Below are 19751 nucleotides of genomic sequence, written 5' to 3' on the forward strand. Positions count from 1 at the left end.
AGGTGGGTTTCACGTGGGGAAAGCTGCGCATTGGGGGTGGGGGCCGCCCTGCACCCCCGGCTCCGGGGGAGGTAGCTCCACGGGCTCTCGAGACGGGGCGGAAGCAGCTCTGCCCTCGTCAAGGAATCCACGCTCACTCAGCGGGCTGGGCCCCCAAGAAGAGAAGAGCCGAAATGGGTGAGATCCACGCACGGTGTGTGTGCTGGCCGCGGACAGTAGGTGCTCAACAAAAGCAGGGCAGGGAGGCCGGGCGAGGTTCGGAGGAGCAGACACCGGCAGCCGGTCACTGGTTGGACCGGGAACCCGGAGACCCGTGGTTGCCCAAATATCAGTGCCTGGAGAATTCAGCTCTAGCGTGGGCCCCTCCCTCACCTGGGGGCCCCGTGCCACTGCTCCTGTGGTTAGACCACCTCGGGAGCACTGAACTGATTCCAACCCCCGCAGTCAGCGCAAAATAGTCAACGTTTGCCTATTTCAAAATTAAACTACGGTAAGAAATGAAAACACCTTGCAGCCCAGCCTGCCCTACGAAAGGGGAGGGGCGAGCTGGAAGGTCGCGGCTCAGGGACAACTAGCGTCTGTGCGTTAAGTTAACGAGCTGGGTCCGCAGTCACTGGGCCATTTGCACCATGACGGCTCTCCACGCTTTCTCCTTGTCAAACTCCTTCAGGGGGCTTCTGGCCACCTGTGACTGAGACAGGCAAAGAGTTATTTGTCCCGGGCCACCCAGGCGGCAGGAAGCAGGAAGGAGGCTCAGTTCCCTCTCACTACTCTGCTGTCCCAGAGCCCCGGCACCTCCGGCCGCGACCCAGAGCACATGTCCTCCGCAGGGGCGGGGCCTGGGCTGCGCGGTGGGCTCTGGATGGGGGGTGGGCTCTGGATGCGGGGTGGGCTCTGGATGGGGGGTGGGCTCTGGATGGGGGGCGGGGCCTGGGCTGCGGGGTGGGCTCTGGATGGGGGGTGGGCCCTGGATGGGGGGTGGGCTCTGGATGGGGGGGTGGGCTCTGGGTGGGGGGCGGGGCCTGGGCTGCGGGGTGGGCTCTGGATGGGGGGTGGGCTCTGGATGCGGGGTGGGCTCTGGATGGGGGGTGGGCCCTGGATGGGGGGTGGGCCCTGGATGCGGGGTGGGCTCCGGATGGGGGGTGGGCTCCGGATGGGGGGTGGGCTCCGGATGGGGGGTGGGCCCTGGATGGGGGGTGGGCTCTGGATGGGGGGTGGGAGGCTGCCGTGAGTGGGCATCCTCCGAACAGCCGGGGAGCCGGGGGCTCAGGTGGAACCTGCCCCTGCCTCGTGAGGCCTCTTCCTGTGGGTCTGCATCCCAGCACCTGGCAGAGCAGCATCTGCATTCAGTAGGTGCTCAGTAAATACTGCTGACTGTGGAATGATACACACCAGGGTGCAGGGGTAAGTCCCTCCAAGCTCTTCCTGGGGGCAGAGGCTGGACACTCCACAGAGAAGGGGTCTTGACCTGGCCCCGGAGGCTGTGAAGGCATCTCCAGGGCATGACACCAGGGGAGGGAGGATGCCTGAGGCAGCGGTCACCAAACAGGGAGGACAGCTGCCCGGCCGAGCCCCCAGAGCTGGCAGTTCTGGAACGTGGAGGGAGGATTCATCGGCCTGACGCTGCACCTTGGCGTCCTGACACAGAACCAGGGGGGCCTCACGTGGGACCCAGGGACAAAGCCAACCCTGCCGGGGACTGACCACACCCGGGTAAAAACGACAACCAAACGACGCCATATGAGAAGTGCAACGGAGGGAGAGGTGGAGCGTGCAGGGTGGCTGAGGAAGGGCCAACGGCCGGAGTGCGTCCCCCAGGCAGGGCGGGAGCAGCCTCGTGGGGCGACAGGGTGGCGGAGGCAGGAGGCTGGCCGCGCTGGACGTGTTGCAGGAGAGCAGGACGTGAGACGGGGTGGGCCCGGGAGGTGGCTGGGCGGGAGGAGTGCCCGGTCCACCCAGGGTGGCCCTGGAGGGCCCTGCAGCAGCCGCCCAGGCACCCAGAGCGTCGTGCCCCTGGAGGACAGCGGGCAGCTCACGGGGAGGAGCCTGTCAGCTGTGGGGGACAAGAGGCAGGGCCTGGGGAAAGTGCAGCGGCCTTGAGCCTGGCCGAGGGGCTGGCGTGCCCCTCAGAGCCCGCCGGCCAGGGGTCGCCGACGCCACGTCTGTAGTGGGCACCCTGACGAGCCGCGGAGGGAAAGCTCTGTGATCCATGCAGATGTTTGCCAAGTTCTCTTCTACGTTTGTAAGAGTAGAACTGGAAGCATTCAGTCCATAACACCTTTCCAGAAATGGATTTGCGTTTGCCTGGCTGGCTTAAAAAGCGTATAACGTATTGTACCTTTCCAAGATTCTTCTGGGGTGTTTTAAAAAATACGAAGCGACCCAACAGGTCTGGAAAGAAGTCAGCGCAGGTGGGCGTCGCTTTGCCCAGGGCCCTGGGAAGACAGCCCCACTGGGACGGGACGGGACGGGACGGGGAGCCACGCTCGCTCGGAGGCCACTCACCTCTCCCGCCGGGCGTCCCTGCGGGCCGGTCTGTGCGGCGTCCCAGGACGCGCCCGCCTTGAAGCGCACGCACTGGATGACCGTGGCCGTGTTGAGGCCCGCCTGCAGCAGCAGCTCCAGCATCAGCAGCAGCAGGAGCGCGTCGTAGGACGGCTGGGGGTGGAGACAGGCGGTGGGCAGCCCAGCGCCTCTCCTCCCGGCTCTCGGCCGCCCCCAGGCCCCCACCGCATGGGCCCGCCGCCCAGGGAGGCCACACGCGGGCTTCCCAGGCCGTGGCCCCGCAGCACAGACCGCGAGCCCCGCAGCAGCCTGTGTGGAGCGGTTTCAGGCCCTCGCTCCCCTGGGCCCTATTATGTCACCAGCCTGAGCAGCAACATTCTGTCTCAGTGAGAGAGAGTTGAGGAAATCACTTCTGCTCTGGGTTTAACGGAGGGACACAAAGATGACCCGCAGGCAGCCAGGCCCCGTGATGGTGCCGCTGCCCGGGTCAAGTCGTCCAGGCCTCCCAACAACCACTCGGGTCCACAGCGGAGCCACTGAAACCACCCGTGGCCTCGCCGAGGGTGCCCAGATGGGGCGGAGGTCTGCTGTGGAGGCCCCGAGCCGGATGAGAGAGAGAGAGGGGCGGGGTCCGGGGCGGCGGGACAGATCAGTCTCGAGGCTGGAGGGTCCGGCACTGGCTGCTGGGGAGGAGGGGTCTGCCCGGGAGTAGAGGGAGCGGGGGGGTGCGGGGGGTGCCTCGGGAAATGGCCCTCCACCAGCACAGAGGAAGCCCCAGTGGCTGCAAAGACATCCACAAAGCACTGGCCCCTCGCCACACTGCAGGGGTGCCCTTCCAGCCTCAGAAGTACAAAACAGCATAACATTAAGACAAAGAAGAACACAGAAAATGTCACTGTTAAAAAAAAACAAAAAGACAACACCTCTGAAGTTTATGTGCACATTTAACCATGAGTCCAGTTTTTTAAAAAATGCAACATTGGGCTGGCTATCTAGAGCCAGGCAGGGTGATTCTAAAATTCATATAGGGACTTCCCTGGTGGCGCAGTGGTTAAGAATCCGCCTGCCAACGCAAGGGACACGGGTTCGAGCCCTGGTCCGGGAAGATTCCACATGCCGTGGAGCAACTAAGCCCGTGTGCCTCAACTACTGAGCCCACGTGCCACAACTGTTGAAGCTCTGCGTGCCTAGAGCCCGTGCTCCACAACAAGAGAAGCCGCTGCAATGAGAAGCCCGCGCACTGCAACGAAGAGTAGCCCCCGCTCATCGCAACTAGAGAAAGCCCACGTGCAGCAGCAAGGACCCAACGCAGCCATAAACAAACAAACAAACAAACAAACAAACAAACAAACATTCATATAGAAGAACCAGCAAGCGACAGAAGTGAGTCAGCCCCGAAACGCAGGGCAGCCGGCCGCGAGGCATCGAGCAGGCCAGGTGGCGATGGCCGGTGCAAATCTCCGGGGTGCACCTGGCGGCACAGACCGGCCAAGGTGGGACAGTCAGGGCAGAAACAGACGCAAACAGACCGAAGCTCAGTGCGTGATAAAGGCAGAGTCTCAGGTGACTGAGGAAAAGGTGGGCTTTTTAATAAACAGCGTTTGAGCCACGAGCCATTTGAGAAAAGTCCGATGGGGCCCACTCCTTGTGCTGCACTCCAGGCTAAACTCCAGCGGAAACACAAGTACGAGCCTTTCTAATTGTGACTTAAAATCTAGAAGCAATAAAGGAAAATATTGACAAATTTAACTATGTAAAAACAACAACCACGACGACGACAAAGCTTCCACATGACAGAAATCACAACAAGCAGAGTGAAAACCGCTGCCAGGCTGAGGCCGCTGCTTGCATCTTCCGTGTCTGACGGAGCGCCGGGCTCCCTGTGTCAGCAGCGTTCTCAAAGCCCACTAGAAGGTGGTCAAGAGACACGGACGGAGGTTACTGGAGAAGTGCACACTGTAGGTACAGTAAGAGGTCACCCGTTTCCAGAGAGATGCACGTAACAGCCCCACCCGAGGCTCTGTCTCTCACCTGTGTTACAGAGCCCAGTGTGGCAACCCTCCCCGGCTACGGAGAAGCAGGTGCTCTCATACCGTAGGCGGGAGGGAACACGGGAGCCCCCAGGAGAAATTAAGTTAAAAAAAAAAAGGTAAGGTGTAGAAGCGTGATTAGAGTGACCTGTTTTGTAGGAAAGAAGGAAAATCATAATATGCACGGTTGCCTGTAGAAGGAATCGGGGAAGCCGTGGATGGGACCACAACTCCTCTGAGGTTGCCTTTCGGATGATTTGACTTGAACCGTGTGAAAGTTTTATATATTCAAAAATACTATTAAGAGGGAAAAAAGCATCAGAGCCTAAAACTGAATACAAAGAGAAACCATTAAACTTGACTGTGTAGCAGGACCCCTCACAGAAGGGGGATTCCCTCACGGAGCACATGACCGTACCTCCGAGTGCGTAAGGGAGCCGTCCCTCACCCAGCAGGGGCGCTGCTGCTAGAAAATGGGGCCTGTAGTTGTGAACACGTGTGAGTTGTCAGGCAAAATTAAGCAGTAACTATATTCAGTGTTACCAGGATTTTTGGACTAAGAGAAAAATGATGCAAATATAAAATAACAGAGGTTAAGGGGAAAAAAACCCTAGAATGTAAAATTTGAATTGGAAATAGCAAGATACGTTAGGGATCTTTAAGTGGACATATATTTCTCAGTTCTGTCCACTGACAGGGCTCAGGCGTAATGATGCCCCCACAGGAATGGGTACACGGCTCCCCTCCAGGGGCGAGGGCGAGACAGGGCAGGGCCAGGACCAGGTGAGCCCGGGCCATCTCAAGCGTCTGACGGGAGAGGATGATGTGCCGGCATCTGGGAGCCCAGGGGTGGGTCACCCTGAGCGTCAGGGAACAAAGGATGCAGCGCTCTGCCGACAATGACAAGCACACGTCCTCCGTGGGGTTCTCGGGCAGGCGCAGGTGTGAGCGCCCCGGCCTCCCCTGTGGCCCAGGCAGCGAGCAGCCCTCAGTGCTGCCCACAGGCGCTCCCGTCCTGCGAGGGATCGCCTGCCTTCCGAGAGGCACCCTGGCAGCCGCTGCAAGCCGGCCAGGATGGCAACACCAGTGCTCCTGGACTCGCTCCCGCTGACGCCACTGCAAACAGATCCACAGGTGGGACCATCTCCCGGACAACTGGCCGGGACTCCAAAAGGTCAGTGTCCTGGGGGAGAAGTGGGAAGTGTCCCGGATCCAAAGAGGCCGGAGCGCAGGGTGTGACCCTCACAGCTCCAAGAACCTCAGCCCACGAAGCATCTTGTCGGGATGGTCTGAGGGGACAACGTGCTGTCACCTAGTACGCCAGCCACCTCAGGTGTGCAGGAGACTGTCCTTACTGTTGAGATGCCAGAGCACCTAAGGGCGAGGGGTCACCTCAAACCTCTGCCACTCGCTTTCAGATGCTTCTGGAAAACGATGCCGGGTGTGTGCTCCACCCACCCGTCAGCATAAACACGCGCACGGACACGCACGGAAGCCACCAGGGAATCTCAGTGTTCACTGCATTAACCTTTCAGCTCTTCTGTATGTTTGAAATTTCTCATGATAAACATTGGGGGGCAAACACTGTCTACACTGGAAACGCCGCGGGGCGTCTGAGGACTAACCTCGCCTGGAGCCCGAGCCTGCGGGGAGGACGCTGGACCCCCGAGAAGCCCCCTTAGAGGGGAGGCTCTCACTCCCCTCGGTTTACCCAGGAACCAACGGGGTCTCTCATGAAACTGGACAAACGGTGACTCTAAACGCAAGTGGATGGGAACAGGGCCGAGAAAATGTAAGGCGCCTGTGAAGAGGGGTGTCTGGGGGGCTGCTCGGGCCAGAGCAGCCCAGAGGAGAAGAACAGAAGCAGCGGAGCGGTCCCGGGCGGAACGGGCACCAGAGGACGGTGCACAGACGCGTCACTGCCCGCGGAGAAAAGCCAGTTCGCAGAACCGGCTCCGTGCACGTCAGGCGTGTGCAAAGCCAGCTCCGGCCACCTGCCCCGACGTGGGCAGCGGCTCAGCACTGCTCAGCGGCATCGTGTTCCTATAGAGTTTAAAATAAAATAAAAGAACGCCCACCTTGAAGGCTGGCGGGTAATCTTTAAAGACATCCATGATTCTCATCACGCTGAAGGACAGGTACCCCGAGGCCGTGAACAGCAGCGGGGCCGCGAGGCTGCAGATGGCTATCAGCACCTCCACCTGGCGGGAAGCAGACAAGAGTGGGAGGTCGGGGTCTGGGAGCCACTGCCCGGACAGAGGGTGCAGCCCGGCAACCACACAGCCGGAGTTATGAGTTGACGTGTGTCTGCGTCCAGCGTGGGGCACCTGCTGAGTCTCTGTGCTCGGTTTGCCCGTTAATTCAAAGCTCACCACGTGTCCCGCAAGTTTTCTCAACTTATGCGCAATTCGCTCTGTTGATAAAATAGCACTTAGGAATCGATGGCCTCCTCCCAGTGCCCTCCGACCTGCTCCTGTGACCTCCCAAGGCCCTCCCGCCTCGGAGAGCGATGCCTGGACCAGCTCAGAGGCCACGCAGGCCCAGGTGTCGGCTGAGCTCAGCACCAGCTCGGATGCTCACGCCGCAGGGCATTTGGGCCGGTTGAGCGACTGTCACTGTCCGACATCCACAGCCGGACAGGACGTCGCCTCCGCTGAGTCCCAGGAATCTCTCCCGACTCTTATGCCAAATGGGCCGTTTCTGCTTACTTCCACGGACAGCCCAGCCCTCGGACAGTCGCAAGGCCCCCCTCAAGCCCGCAGCCTGCAGACGCCCCTCAGATGCTCGCCCCCGACCCCGCCCAGCCCGGCAGGTCGCTCCGCGGGTGCCTGGAACCCGGCCGGGCTTCACCTACCAGAGATCTGCTGGGACACTCTGCTGCCACGTGACTGGCAATGGCACTTGGAAAACACTAAGAGAAAAGGAAAAAGAAAGGCTTCAGAGATGAGAGCCCAACAAGTCAGATCCCAAACACGTGCCCTCCCGTTCTGATTCGGGCCATCCTGGTCGCCAGGAGAGCCGGGGATCCGTGCAAGAGAGGCTGGAACCCTGGAACCCTCACACCTGCTCTCTCAGATGTGGCACCCGCCCCTAAATACTTGTGTGCGTGTCTCCTGCTCCGTCTCCATTCAGCACTGCACCGGGGAGACGTAACACAGACTCAGCAGCTTTGTCCAAGGCAGGGTCTGTGTTCGGACTTGCAATTGTCCCGATGATGTCCTGGTCCCGCTGGGTCTGTTCCCAGCTCAGGACCCAATGGATGACCACGCTTCGTGTTTCTTGTCAGTTTGCTGGCCTCCTTGATGGGGAGGCCTCAGCTGACCCTCAGCGGTGCCGCCTTCACGATGCCGCATTTCTGGAGGGAGCACCAGCTGGCTGCTGGGGGGCTCAGTTGGATTATGACTCAGGGCCCCCGGAGACACCGTGCCCCTGCCCACCATGCTTGACCACTGGGGGCTCCTCCATTGGACCAGCACTCCTGTCCCTTTGTAATCAATAAAGGCCTTTTCCCACTTATTGTAAGGAGCTTGATTTAGTTCTACACGATTCGGGCAGAGGGAAGCTCAGGGGAGCACAAGACTTCCTCGAGGCTGCTGAGTGCGGGGCCCAGCCCCCTGCCGTCCACCTGCCCCCTGCTGGGGGTCCAGGTGCCCAGCACCCTCCGCCGCCCCAGCCCAGCACAGCCTGCTGGGCCCAAGTGTGTCCGGGCCCCAGTGACCCATCCACACGCCCACAAAGGAAAAGGAAATGCCCAGGCCCTTGGTGTGGGAGCACAAAGCACAGGAGCCTGGGGTTTGGGGGCATCTCGTGACACGTGGAAACTCGGGTGTGCAGGGCCCATCGCAGCTGCTCCAAGCGGATGTGTGGCCCACACCCACCGGCAGCACAGCCAAGGGGGGCCGAGGCCTGGGGACCGTGTGTTCCCCGGGCCGCATTTCAGCTAAACGCTAAACAACATTAAATTACGTAAGTCAACTCGGACTTACTTATGAAAGGATGAAAGGCCCACGTTTAAAACAGTGACCGTGTAGTCAGTAAGCACTTACCAAGCACCAGGTGCGGTGCTAGGCATTTACGGTAGTCGTAGTCAATGTAAAATAATATAAATGTATTACATTTTAAAACGTATTATAAAGCAATATGAATGTTATATGTTATAAAATAATAAAACAAGTATTTTTCAGGGAAACTAATACAAAAAATATAAAATACTAATAGCAGCTACCACGTCCCCGGTGCCGCAGTGGTTAAGAATCCACCTGCCAAAAAAAAAAAAAGAATCCACCTGCCAATGCAGGGGTCACGGGTTCGAGCCCTGGTCCGGGAAGATCCCACATGCCGTGGAGCAGCTAAGCCCATGCGCCACAACTACTGAGCCTGTGCTCTAGAGCCCGCGAGCCACAACTACTGAAGCCCGCGCTTAGAGCCCGTGCTCCGCGACAAGAGAAGCCACCACAATGAGAAGCACGTGCACCGCAATGAAAGAGTAGCCCCTGCTCGCCGCAACCAGAGAAAGCCCGCACGCAGCAACACAGCCAAAAATAAATAAATAAATTCATATTAAAAAAAAATAATAGCTTATCTGAGGGAGTAAATAGTATCATAATTACAGAAATACATCTGTATGAGGTACTAGTATCCTCAAGCCAGTTTTAAAATAATAATAATAATAATAATAATAATACCAGCTAACATCCCGACTCATTTAATCCTCGGTTCCCAAATCGCCCTGGTCTGGGGCCCACGAGGACCTGGGAAGCATCTTGCTCGGCCCACCAGCGCCCACTCCCCACCCCCGCCCCTCCTCCCGCCGCTTTCCTGCCTGACTGCCCCAAAACCGAGCTCAAAGGTCGGCCACACTGACGAGGGCCACCCAGGGTGTACTCACGGCCACTAAGATCCAAAAGAACGTCACCGAAAGGTGCGGGCCTGAGATGGCGTCATCCACGTTCAGAGCGATGACCCCTCCAAGGATGGCGGAGACACCGGCGATCACCTCGATGACCTGGGGGCAGAGAGTGTCACCCAGGGGAACGGGCAGGCTCCCCGGGGTCCCTGGAAGGGGGCGGGGGTGCGGAGGGTCCCGTGAGTTCAGGGCAGAGCATCAGGGCGCCCCGTGCTGAGACGCTGAGGATAACCTCCAAGGGGATATGGAAAACGCATATTTCCAACCCAAATTCGTGGGAAAGGGAAGGAAGAAGCTCCTGCCAATTCAAAGGAAGGTGGGAAAAGGCATAGAAAATAGGAAACAAAAAGATGGAGAAATAAACATGAAGGCGTCAGGAATTGCGCTCTGAGTGAACCAGCGCAATTCAAACGGCACCAACACTCTGTACAGAAACTGCCCAAATGTAAGGACAGAAAGAGGTGGAAGAAGAGGGAAAGATACACTGGGAAGATATTAACCAAGAGATAACTGATGTAGTTAACAATATATGTTCTATGGCAAAAGCCATTACTAAAGAGAGCTGCTCGTAATGATTAAAAAAAAAAAAAAAAAAAGGAAAGAAGGAAGGAAGGAATTCTAAACTTTCGTGTACCTAAAAACCCAGGCTCCAAAACTCTATGGTGAAAAGCTACAGAATTACAAAGCCAAATCGATAATGCCCACAGATTGGGAGGTTTTTAACAGATCTTTCAGTAATAGAACGAGTAGACTAAAAAATTTTGGAGAGGACATGAACAAGTGAAAACACAATTAGCATATAACTTATGGACACACTGAGAGTAAAAGGGGGTGTACTGTCAACCAGGACAGTTCGTGTACCAGGGACACGCCTACACCATATTTATCAAGTACTCCCCCCAACAATGAAATAAAATAAGGAGAAAGAAAAGCTTTTCTTACGGAATAGGATTTCAGGACCCGAGCAGGAAATGTCACTTCATACAGAATGTTGGTGCTCTCGGAGACGGAGCCCTGAAAAGAAACAAAACCACATCACAGGGGTGGCCGTCCGTCCAGGCCGTCGCTCGGGCGATGGTCTGAAACGTGAGCATCTGGAAGACGCTCCTGGACCTTCAGGCTTCAGCGCAAAAGCTCAAACACGGACCTTCTCGTGGCATGTGAAAATGTGTTTGATTGCTGAAGTCCTAGTTTACAGGGTGATACTTTAGGCGGACTTGGTCTCTGCGCGTAACACCGCTGGGGGGTGGGGGTGGTGTTACTTGATCAGCATCAGGCTACGGAGGCGGCGGGGCCGCATCCCCAGGTTTGCCTCCCCGGGGCCGTTGGCCCCTCGCTCCGCAGCCAGGTCTGCGGTGCAGCCGTGCCTCAGGCTGGACCGACCTTCTGCCTGCAGTGTGCCTCGCCGGACCGCGCAGAGATGATCACCGTGGCCGCCATGAAAAGCTCCAGCAGAAGCAGCAGAATCAGATTGAAATTGATCTGCCAAAGGAGAACACATACGTCTGTAAAACCGGCTTCTTCACTTTCATCCCGTAAACGTGGACAATCCCACGAAGGGGCTTAGATGCCTCTTCAAAGTCTCGGCAACTTTTCTGTCCAAAGCCAGATGCCAGGCACGCAAACCACCTCTGACTCACGTATATCTTTTTGTTTGTTGGTTGGTGGGTTTTTGATTTTAAATTATTGTTGGCTCAAGGGCTGGATTTGGCCCTCGGGTTGTAGTCTGCCCTGATCTCAGCCTTCCTTGGTGGTTGGTCTCTCCTGGGTATTTACTCTAAAGGGATGAAAACTTACGCTCACACCAAAACCTGCCCACGTTTATAGCAGCTCTGTGCGTAATTGTCCCAAGGAGAAAACACCAGGGGGTTGGGGGTTACGGAGCTGTTGCATGTCCTGACTGTTGGCAGTTACAGAAATCCATGCCTGTGTTTAAATCCACAGGACAATACACCAACAAAGTTGAGTTAACTGTGTGATATAAAGCCAACCAATCGGGAATTCCCTGGCAGTCCAGCGGTTAGGACTCGGCGCTTTCACTGCCGTGGCCGGGTTCAGTCCTTGGTCGGGAAACTAAGATCCCGTGCAGCGCGGCCAAAAAAATAATAAAATAAAATAAAACCAACCAATCGAGAGCCTCTATGGGCCTCTCCCGCCACCTGCCCCAATCACCTGGGCAGCCCCTCCGCCCTGAGCCCACCGAGATTATTCACGCTGGCCGGTCCTGAGCCTGCCCACCCTGCCTCGCATCTCTCCCTGCGGAAACCCAGTGAAGGCTCCTGCCCACGTGTCCCCCTCCCTGCCTCCTGACCGGCCCTGGGGCCCACTCCTCTTGGGACCTGTGATAAACTGTCTTTGCAGTGGCAGTCGTCTCCTGATCTCTTGGCCTCACTGTACCCTCAACAATGATTTTTAAAAATCCTACATTTAAAAACAAATGCAACTAATAAGTTGGATCTACGGAACTGTACATGCAAAATAAAACATAGAATTTTCATTCTTTTGTAGCATTTGTGTAACACTAACAAAAATTGACCATCTATTAGGCCACAAAACAAACCCTGGTAAATTCTGAACAATCAATACATTATAGGTTGTACATTCTGACCCTAATGTAGTGATATTAGAAACCAGTAATAAATGGGTGACTTGTTAAGATAATCCCACACGTCTGTTTCATCAGGGTTCTAGGCAGAGACTGACAACCAGAAATACAAAGTGAGGTTAACAGAGCAAAACCAGTTCTTCGAAAAGACTAATAAGAGATACAATAGAGAGATAAATTACATTTCAGAATGAAAAGGAGAAATAACTATATTTGGCTTGAATTAAAAATAGTGAGCAAGATTATGAACGACTATAAACTAATAATTTCGAAAACCTGCATGATATGGATTTTTGATAAAAACATAAAACCCAAAATTTGACACAAGAAGAGACAGAAGACTTTAACACTGATAATGAAAGACCTCCCCTCACCAACAGCCCTGGATGGAGATGATTTTACAGGTGAGTTCTACCAAACTTTCTAGAAGCAGTGACTTCTTATCATATCAAGGTTTTGCAAAAAACAAAAAAGAGGTAAGAGCTGCCTCGTTCATTTTATGAGACCAGTATAACCCTGATTCTAAAACCAGACAAAGGGGACTTCCCTGGTGGCGCAGTGGTTAAGAATCCACCTGCCAATGCAGGGGACACGGGTTCGATCCCTGGTCCGGGAAGATCCCACATGCCGCGGAGCAACTAAGCCCGTGCGCCACAACTACTGAGCCTGTGCTCTAGAGCCCGCAAGCCACAACTACTGAAGCCTGCGCACCGAGAGCCCGTGCTCCACAACAAGAGAAGCCACTGCAATGAGAAGCCCACGAGTAGCAACAAAGACCCAAAGCAGCCAAAAATAAATTAAAAACAAAAAACAAAAAACTTATTGGAAACTCTTTAGATACAACCTATTTAAAATCAGGAGTAAGACAGAGAGGCCCACGGTAGCAGAAGTCCTGGCCAAAGCGATAGAGAAAAAGGAACAAGAGGGTTAGACTGAACAGGGGCATTTAAACTGTCGTTATTTGCAGACGATAGAGTGACCTACATAGAGAAACCAACATAACCTACAGAAAACTCGGAGGATACGAGTCCAGCAAAGCCTCCAGGCACAAAGTCCACTTACAAAAATCCATTTTTAAAAACCGGTACAATATGAATAAGGTCTAAGCTAACATGCGCCAATGTCAGTTTCCTGATTTGACCACGTAAGATGCTCTCATTGGGGATGAAGAGCACACAGGATGAAGGATACGCAGGAATGCTCTGTACTACTTGTGCAAATTCTTTCCAGTCTCAAATATTTCAAAATAAAGAAAAAATGAAAATCAGTAGCCTCTCTCTGCACTAGCAATAAGCCATCTGAAAATATAATTTAATAAATAAGACACCGTTCATACTAGCAACACATCTGTGAATCATCTAGGGATTATCTAACCAAGAATACACGGAACTTTCCAACCCTAATAAAGGACAGAGATGATGTGAGTAAGTAGAGAGACAGTCTATGCTCTCAGTGGGATGACTCCACACAATAAAGATGTCGATTCTCACAAGATTACTCTGTAAACATCAAGCAATCGTAATAGAATCCCAGCTGTATTTTTTGAGGAACTCAATGAACTTATCCTGAAATATACTTGAAATAAGAGCTGTCAGCTTTGAAGAAGGAAGACAACTGGAGTCACGAAGCCACAATAAAAAGCGTGGTGTCGAGCAGCTCACGGGGGAACTTGACACACGGTGTGACAGCAAGTGCTGCGGCTCACAGGAAGAGACCCCTGATTTAGGACAAGCCAAGGACGGGAAGGAAGCCCAAGAGGGCAAACACCCAGGAAGAGGGGCTCAAAAGTGCTAGCGATCAGAGAGTGTGACCTGAGGTAACAGCAAGCCACAACACCGTCATCAGACGGGAAAACGGGGGCTGTTGGGGACGCCAAGTGCGGGAGAGGCTATGGGACCTGGCAGCCTCCCGCTGGCGGTGAGGGTGTGTCCTGGGCTTAGCTGAATCCAGGTGCACTCACGCCCCTCCCTGGCCTACGAGGACCCCGAGGACGTGCCCACGTCGGCCCAGTTGCGGGAGGGGAGCGTCGGAGGCCGTGGAGCTGGATCCTTCCCTAAAGAAAGCGGTGGCCACGGCGGACATGCTGCAGCCAAGGCAGGGACGGCGGGTGGGAAAGAGGCAGCAGGGACCCTACAGCGAAGCCCCACGTGGCTGTCCCCAGGGCGGAGGTTCAAGTCCAGAGCCCGGCTCAACAGGGAGACAGGGGAGGGGAGCAGCCCCTTTCCTGAGCGGCCTCACGCTGCAGAGTTTCCTGTTTCACCATTTGTGCCCTTGTGTTTGGACACCGGTGGTCCTGACGTCGTGGTGCTGGGGTCCTTCCATGTGTTTAGGTGTCCGAGCTTCGTGTCCTCCACGCGGCCGGGCTGGGCCTTCGAGGGGGCAGGAGCCTGAGGGTCTGGTTAACGGCGGGCTCTGGCGCTGGGGCCTGGGTTGGGGGACGATGCAGGTCCAGCCCCAGGGGAGGCCGTCCAGTAGGAGGAGGCTGTGAGCACGAAGCTTCGTGCATCTTTCACAATTTCTTCATCCGTTTTGTGCACTTGGGGGCACCATCCTAGTAATGGACGTTAGATTACCTGTTTTGGTTTGGGGTTTTTGCCACGATCCACAGCGCTGCTCGGAACACACCGCCTGGTCACATGTGTGCGTGTCTCTCCAGGGTTAGTGCCACGGGGCTTCCCAGCGTATGTACTTCTTCAGAAAGGACCTGCAAATTCCGGACTTTTCCATAGAGCCTGCAGCAGCGCGTAGGAGTTGCCGGACGTGAGGGAACCACCCTGGGCTCCAGCCCGTCCCGATGCTGGAAACGGCATCTCCTGTGGCTTTCATTGACCTCCTCTGATTACTAGTGTGGCTCCTCCGAGCTGCGCGTTGGCGCTGTGGTTTCCTGCTGGTGAGCGCCCGGCGCGGTCCCTGCTGCCCTTGACTTTCTCCCAAGGCTCCTCATGTACCCTGGGACCGGTCGGCCACTCCAAGAGAACGTGTCCCCTTCCGTACAGACTGTGCTCCTTGTGTCTGCGGGAGACTGGCCGCGGCTTCGTGGTGGGCGGGCCGGGGGCAGGGCCCCCCCCCCCCCAGGTTGGTCACTGCTGTGCTCCGGGCCGGGGCTGTGGCCATGCACGTGGCGCTGCCTGGGCCGACTGGTCCGGGGCGGCTCTCCTGTCCTGCTGGGACGGCTGTGGGGTGCGGGTGAGTCCCCAAACATGTTCTTCAAGGGGGCTCCACCCCGGCCCTTGGTCACCACCTAAACCCGCTGGGTCCGGACCCATGGGACAGGTGCCCACTTCCGTGTAGGGTTTCTTTGATAAAGAAGCATCGTAATTCTCAGCGAGGCTTTATGATTTTCTGCAAAAGAGTCTCCAGACCTTTTGTTAGGTTTATTCCCGGGCACTTTATAAAATGATATCTGTTATTAAATAACATTTTCCAAAATCTCTGTTTCTGGCACAAACAATTGTTTTACATTGATTTTCACATCCAGCAACCTTGCTACGTGGGCTTAATAATCCAAATGTCAAGAAAGCAGAAAAATCGTCTCTTCTGCAGAAGATGGCAGCACAGCTGCTCCTTTCAGATCCACGGGTCTGTCCGTTTTTCATGCCCTAACACGCCTGGCTGAGACGTCCTCGGGCCACCACACCCTTTTCCTGATCTTAAAGAAAACGTGTTGAACACAGAGCAGAGGTATCTCTGATCAGGTCCTGTTTCCTAGAGATTTTTTTTCTGCTGCATTGTAATTTAAACGACAAGACTCTTCCATTTTTCTTAACGGAACATAAACAGGGCAACTTACGTCAGCGGTATCGCAGATCTGATGAAAGATGTTATTACATTACTGATAATGTTTAAGAACTGTTGTGAAAGAGATACAAAACTCAGTGAATTTGTCCACTGAAATCAGTGAAAGCGTTAAAGACAATTCTTTTCTTCAGAAGCCTAAATGAAATTCTCAAACTCAAGAGCTACGATACACATTTCCGGTGTAACTACCCGGCAGATAGCTCACTAACGCCAGCTCCGAGCCCACAGGCCTCAGCAGACCCAGTGGGACCAGAGCCCTCGGCTCCTGTGACCCCGGGAGGACCCACGTGGCTTTCCAGGGACTCACATCTACTGCTGACGGGTTCAGGACAAGTTTGCATCCAAACCAGATCAAACACGTCGTGGTGACAGCAAACGTGGACACAAACAGTATCTGGAAGTTGGGAATCTGGAAAACAAAACAGGAGGGGTTTTGTTCTCCTTTGTGTGAAGAAAGAAAGCAAGTGACATTCAACCACATAGCCTGGCATTAGTCACCCGTCCCGAGGATAGGGCACCTAGACTCAGCTGGGGGGATGCGTGCGAGCTCGGGCCCCTCCGCCCTCCCGGGGGCAGAGGGAGGGGGGATGAAGGAAGCCCCACGGCGCGGGTGCAGGGCAGCAGAGGGTGCGGACAGAAGGCCGGACTCACCGCGCTGACGTTCCTCCTCCAGACGGCGAAGCTCACTATGGCTGAGGGGATGCACTGAAAAGAGAGAGCAGGTGAGCGTCCCCGCTGGTCACTCTGTGCCCTGGAAACCCGCGTGGCCCGAGACGTGTCCCCCTCCATCAGACGCAGTGGTCCCTCTCGACGCTGAAGGGTCCTGGGTCTTTCAAAATAATTATTCTGGAAAGAGTTTTAATTGTTGTGATGATGAAAAAGACACCGAAATGAAGACTGTCCTAGCTGGACGCGCTTAGAAGCGGATGTCGCTTCCTGTGGCCCGAGACCAGGCGCGTCTTGGTGAGAATCACGCAGAAAGGGGAAACCATCTGCGTGTGAAGGAGCAGAAATGCTCAGGGGCCCCAGAGCCCCCGGGGTCCTTGTCAGAGGTCCCCACTGCGTCCCCGGAGCCGAGGACAAGGGAGAGGGCCAGCCTGGGGTCAGGGCGGGGGGGAGTTGGGGGGCCAGCCTGGGCCCCGTGGGCCGTGCCGGTCTCGCTCTTGCAGCAACGGGACCTCCCCGCCCAGACCCTGCAGTGGGAGCTGGTGGCGGGTGGGCGAGCCCAGCAGGGGTCGGATGGGGGCTGGGCACCGACGGAGGAGCCAGTGGGACCACATGACCGGTCCCCCGAGCCCGTCACCCCTGGGGGTGAAGGACGCAACCGAAGATTTTGCTGGGACATCGGCCTAGGTCAGCGTGGCCCTGGAGCCATCTGAGTCAGAGGTCAGAGGCCCCTGTGACCCCCAACCAGGGCTGCGCCAGTGGTGAGCACAAAGGGCCACCTAGGAGGTTCCAGAGAGAAGGGCAGGAAACGGGTCAAATTCTTTCAAGGGGTTTTCTTCTAAGGGAGTGGAGGCTGGGCAACCTGTGGCGGGGGGTACAGGGTAAGGGCAGCTGCATCTGTCTTGTGTTTTCAGACATTTGGGGATGCTGACAGGGCTGGAACAGGAGAGCAGATGGGCGAGAGGGCCCCCCAAACCCCAGGGGATGTGCCCTGTGCTCGAGCTGGCGGGAGTCACTGGTCGTCTCCCCATGAGGCTCCCCAGGCCTCGGCTCTGAGTCCAGAAGCAGGTACAAGCTTCGGGGAGGGGTGGGGGTGTGGCCCCCAAACCACGGAGGGGCTTCCTGCCGGCTCGTGGGGCAGCCCGGAGCAGCACGCACCTGCGTGTTGGAAATCAAAGTGCCGTTTCGTGCTCTGGAGTCTGTGGGGTAAGGTAGACTTGCCTCACTGATCATTTTCAAAAGCAACAGTTGCTATTCGAAGCCAAGGTATAGGAAGAGAGTTTGAATGAGGGGCGAGTGACAGCGACGGGTAAATCTCAGAGCAAAAAACCCAGGTGCATAACCTCAAACTTCAGTGCTGACACAGGACTGCTACTCACGGAACCTGCAGCACAGCGTAGGTAATCCATCTCCAAAGGAAACACATTTCCCAGGTAGAGGGAAAAGCCCGAGGTCACAAGCAGGCAGCTCTGCAAGACAGCAGCACGAATTCGGGTGACAACACAGTCAGGCCTGAAGGTCAGGAGGCTGAACAACTAGCCCTCTGACTACAGCTTAACTCTGTACAACACCGACATCCACGCCTGGATCCCGCCGGACCTCACTCCTCCCTGCAGGACGGCAGCCGCCCGCCCTCCCCCAGGGGCAGGTCATGGGCATCAACACTTATTTGGGGGACAGGAGACCCTGTCAAAATTCAAAGCAAGAAACGGCGGCTCCACTCCCCAGAAAACGCCTTCACCCCACATGTGCAATTTCAGGGGCCTCGGGGCCCCCCGCTCCAGGCACAGAGCCGAGGACACAACCCCATCCCGCTCAAGGCACCGGAGATGGAAACTCCCTGCACAGGGGGAGGCCACGGGGCCGAGGGCACTGGTGTGAGGTCACTCAGACCCGGGTGTGGGCAGAGGGCCGTGCGCACCCCACGGAATGGGAGCGCTGGGGCCCGCGGACCCGGGGGGCGGGGGAGGCCAAGGCGCACCCCTCAGGGAGGAGAGGGCAGCGGGATCAAGGGCTGTGGCCGCGGGCTGCTGCGGGCAACAGACCCCAGGAGCTGGGAATGAGAGGAGGCTGACCGGCCGCCCGCCGCCCACCCGGGGGCTGGAGGGAGGAGCGTCCTCTTCGACCCACACGGTGGGAGTTCCCGTCTCGGTGGCACAGGGTAGCGGCTGGGGGGAGGGCGGGCAGGACCACCGGGGTGCCGCGGGGCTGGCCCGCGGAGCCCGGGGCCCAGGGAGGGGCGACGCCCCAGCCCGGATCCTGGATCTCGGCCCCCGGCACGCCGACCCCCGAGCTTCCACCCACAGAGAGTCGCGTCCAGTGGCCAGCCCAGGTGACCGCGCCCGCTCGGGCCAAAAGGGCTTCTTCTGTCGTCCAAGTGCTTATCCAAGCATATCGGAAGGGAGACGTCCCGGGACCCCAGGCCAGGTCCCCTCAGGCCTGCCCCCTCCTCCCCGCTGGCCCTGGCCCCTGGCCCCTCAGCCTTCCCTGGCCCCATGGCCCTGGCCTCCCGCCTCAGGACGCCGTCCTGCGGTCCACCCCGCCAGAGGCCCGTCCTGCGAGCGTGGCCCCTCCTCCCCGTCTCTGCAGACCCCCCAGGAGGCGAGGGTCGTGGAGGCCGCCCTGGTACAACACATGAGCCGGAGGCTTGGCGTGGGCCCTGGGCTGTCCGACCCCTGCCGGGACACAGAGCAGCCACGGCCCAGAGGCCGGCAGGGCCAGCAGGACAGAGCCTCGCCAGCTGAGGAAAATAACTCAGAGAGCACAGCAAATAAGCACGTCAGCACCCACGAGTCTCTCAGAGGCAGAAGTAACCCGGGGCCGCTCTTCCCCGGGCCATCTGGGACCAGCACCCCGGCAGCGGGCCCCGGAGCGGGACGGTGTCTCCGCGGGCCTGGCGTGGAGCTGCTCACCCCCATCAACACGGAGAAGACCCACGTCTTGTGGCTGAAGCACGGCGGCAGCCTGGAAGACAGCTGAAGGTCACTGGGCTTGGTGTCCGGGGCGTAGCTTCCCGCGTCCGGCCGCCCGCGCTCCAGTGGGGGCACCCGGTCGTAGCCCAGCTCCTCCCGGGCCATGGCGCTGCCGGGGGCAAAGGCTGACGTTAGCGGCCGCAGCGCTGCACTCACCACGCCGCCACTTATTGATTTGTGATAAGATTACAAATTTCACTTCTGATCACTCTGAAAAAACTCCCAAAGAAGTGATTTTCAATAAATACTTGTTTTTAAGTTATTTTCAG

General features: G+C 56.8%; 1 protein-coding gene across 1 annotated transcript; it reads right to left on the reverse strand.

Moving 5' to 3' along the window:
- Positions 1–610: 610 nt before the first annotated feature.
- Positions 611–19575, reverse strand: MLC1 (modulator of VRAC current 1). Its single transcript, XM_068561026.1, has 12 exons — positions 19423–19575; positions 17890–17979; positions 16496–16549; positions 16152–16253; positions 10825–10923; positions 10589–10591; positions 10384–10455; positions 9424–9540; positions 7390–7446; positions 6614–6736; positions 2506–2658; positions 611–685 (listed from the first exon to the last, which is right to left on the reverse strand). The coding sequence occupies exons 1-12, from the start codon at positions 19426–19428 to the stop codon at positions 611–613; spliced, it is 951 nt and encodes a 316-aa protein (XP_068417127.1). The 5' UTR covers positions 19429–19575.
- Between the last annotated feature and the right edge of the window lie 176 nt (positions 19576–19751).

Source organism: Eschrichtius robustus, chromosome 13 (genome assembly GCF_028021215.1).
Source record: "Eschrichtius robustus isolate mEscRob2 chromosome 13, mEscRob2.pri, whole genome shotgun sequence".
NCBI classification, from domain to species: domain Eukaryota; kingdom Metazoa; phylum Chordata; class Mammalia; order Artiodactyla; family Eschrichtiidae; genus Eschrichtius; species Eschrichtius robustus.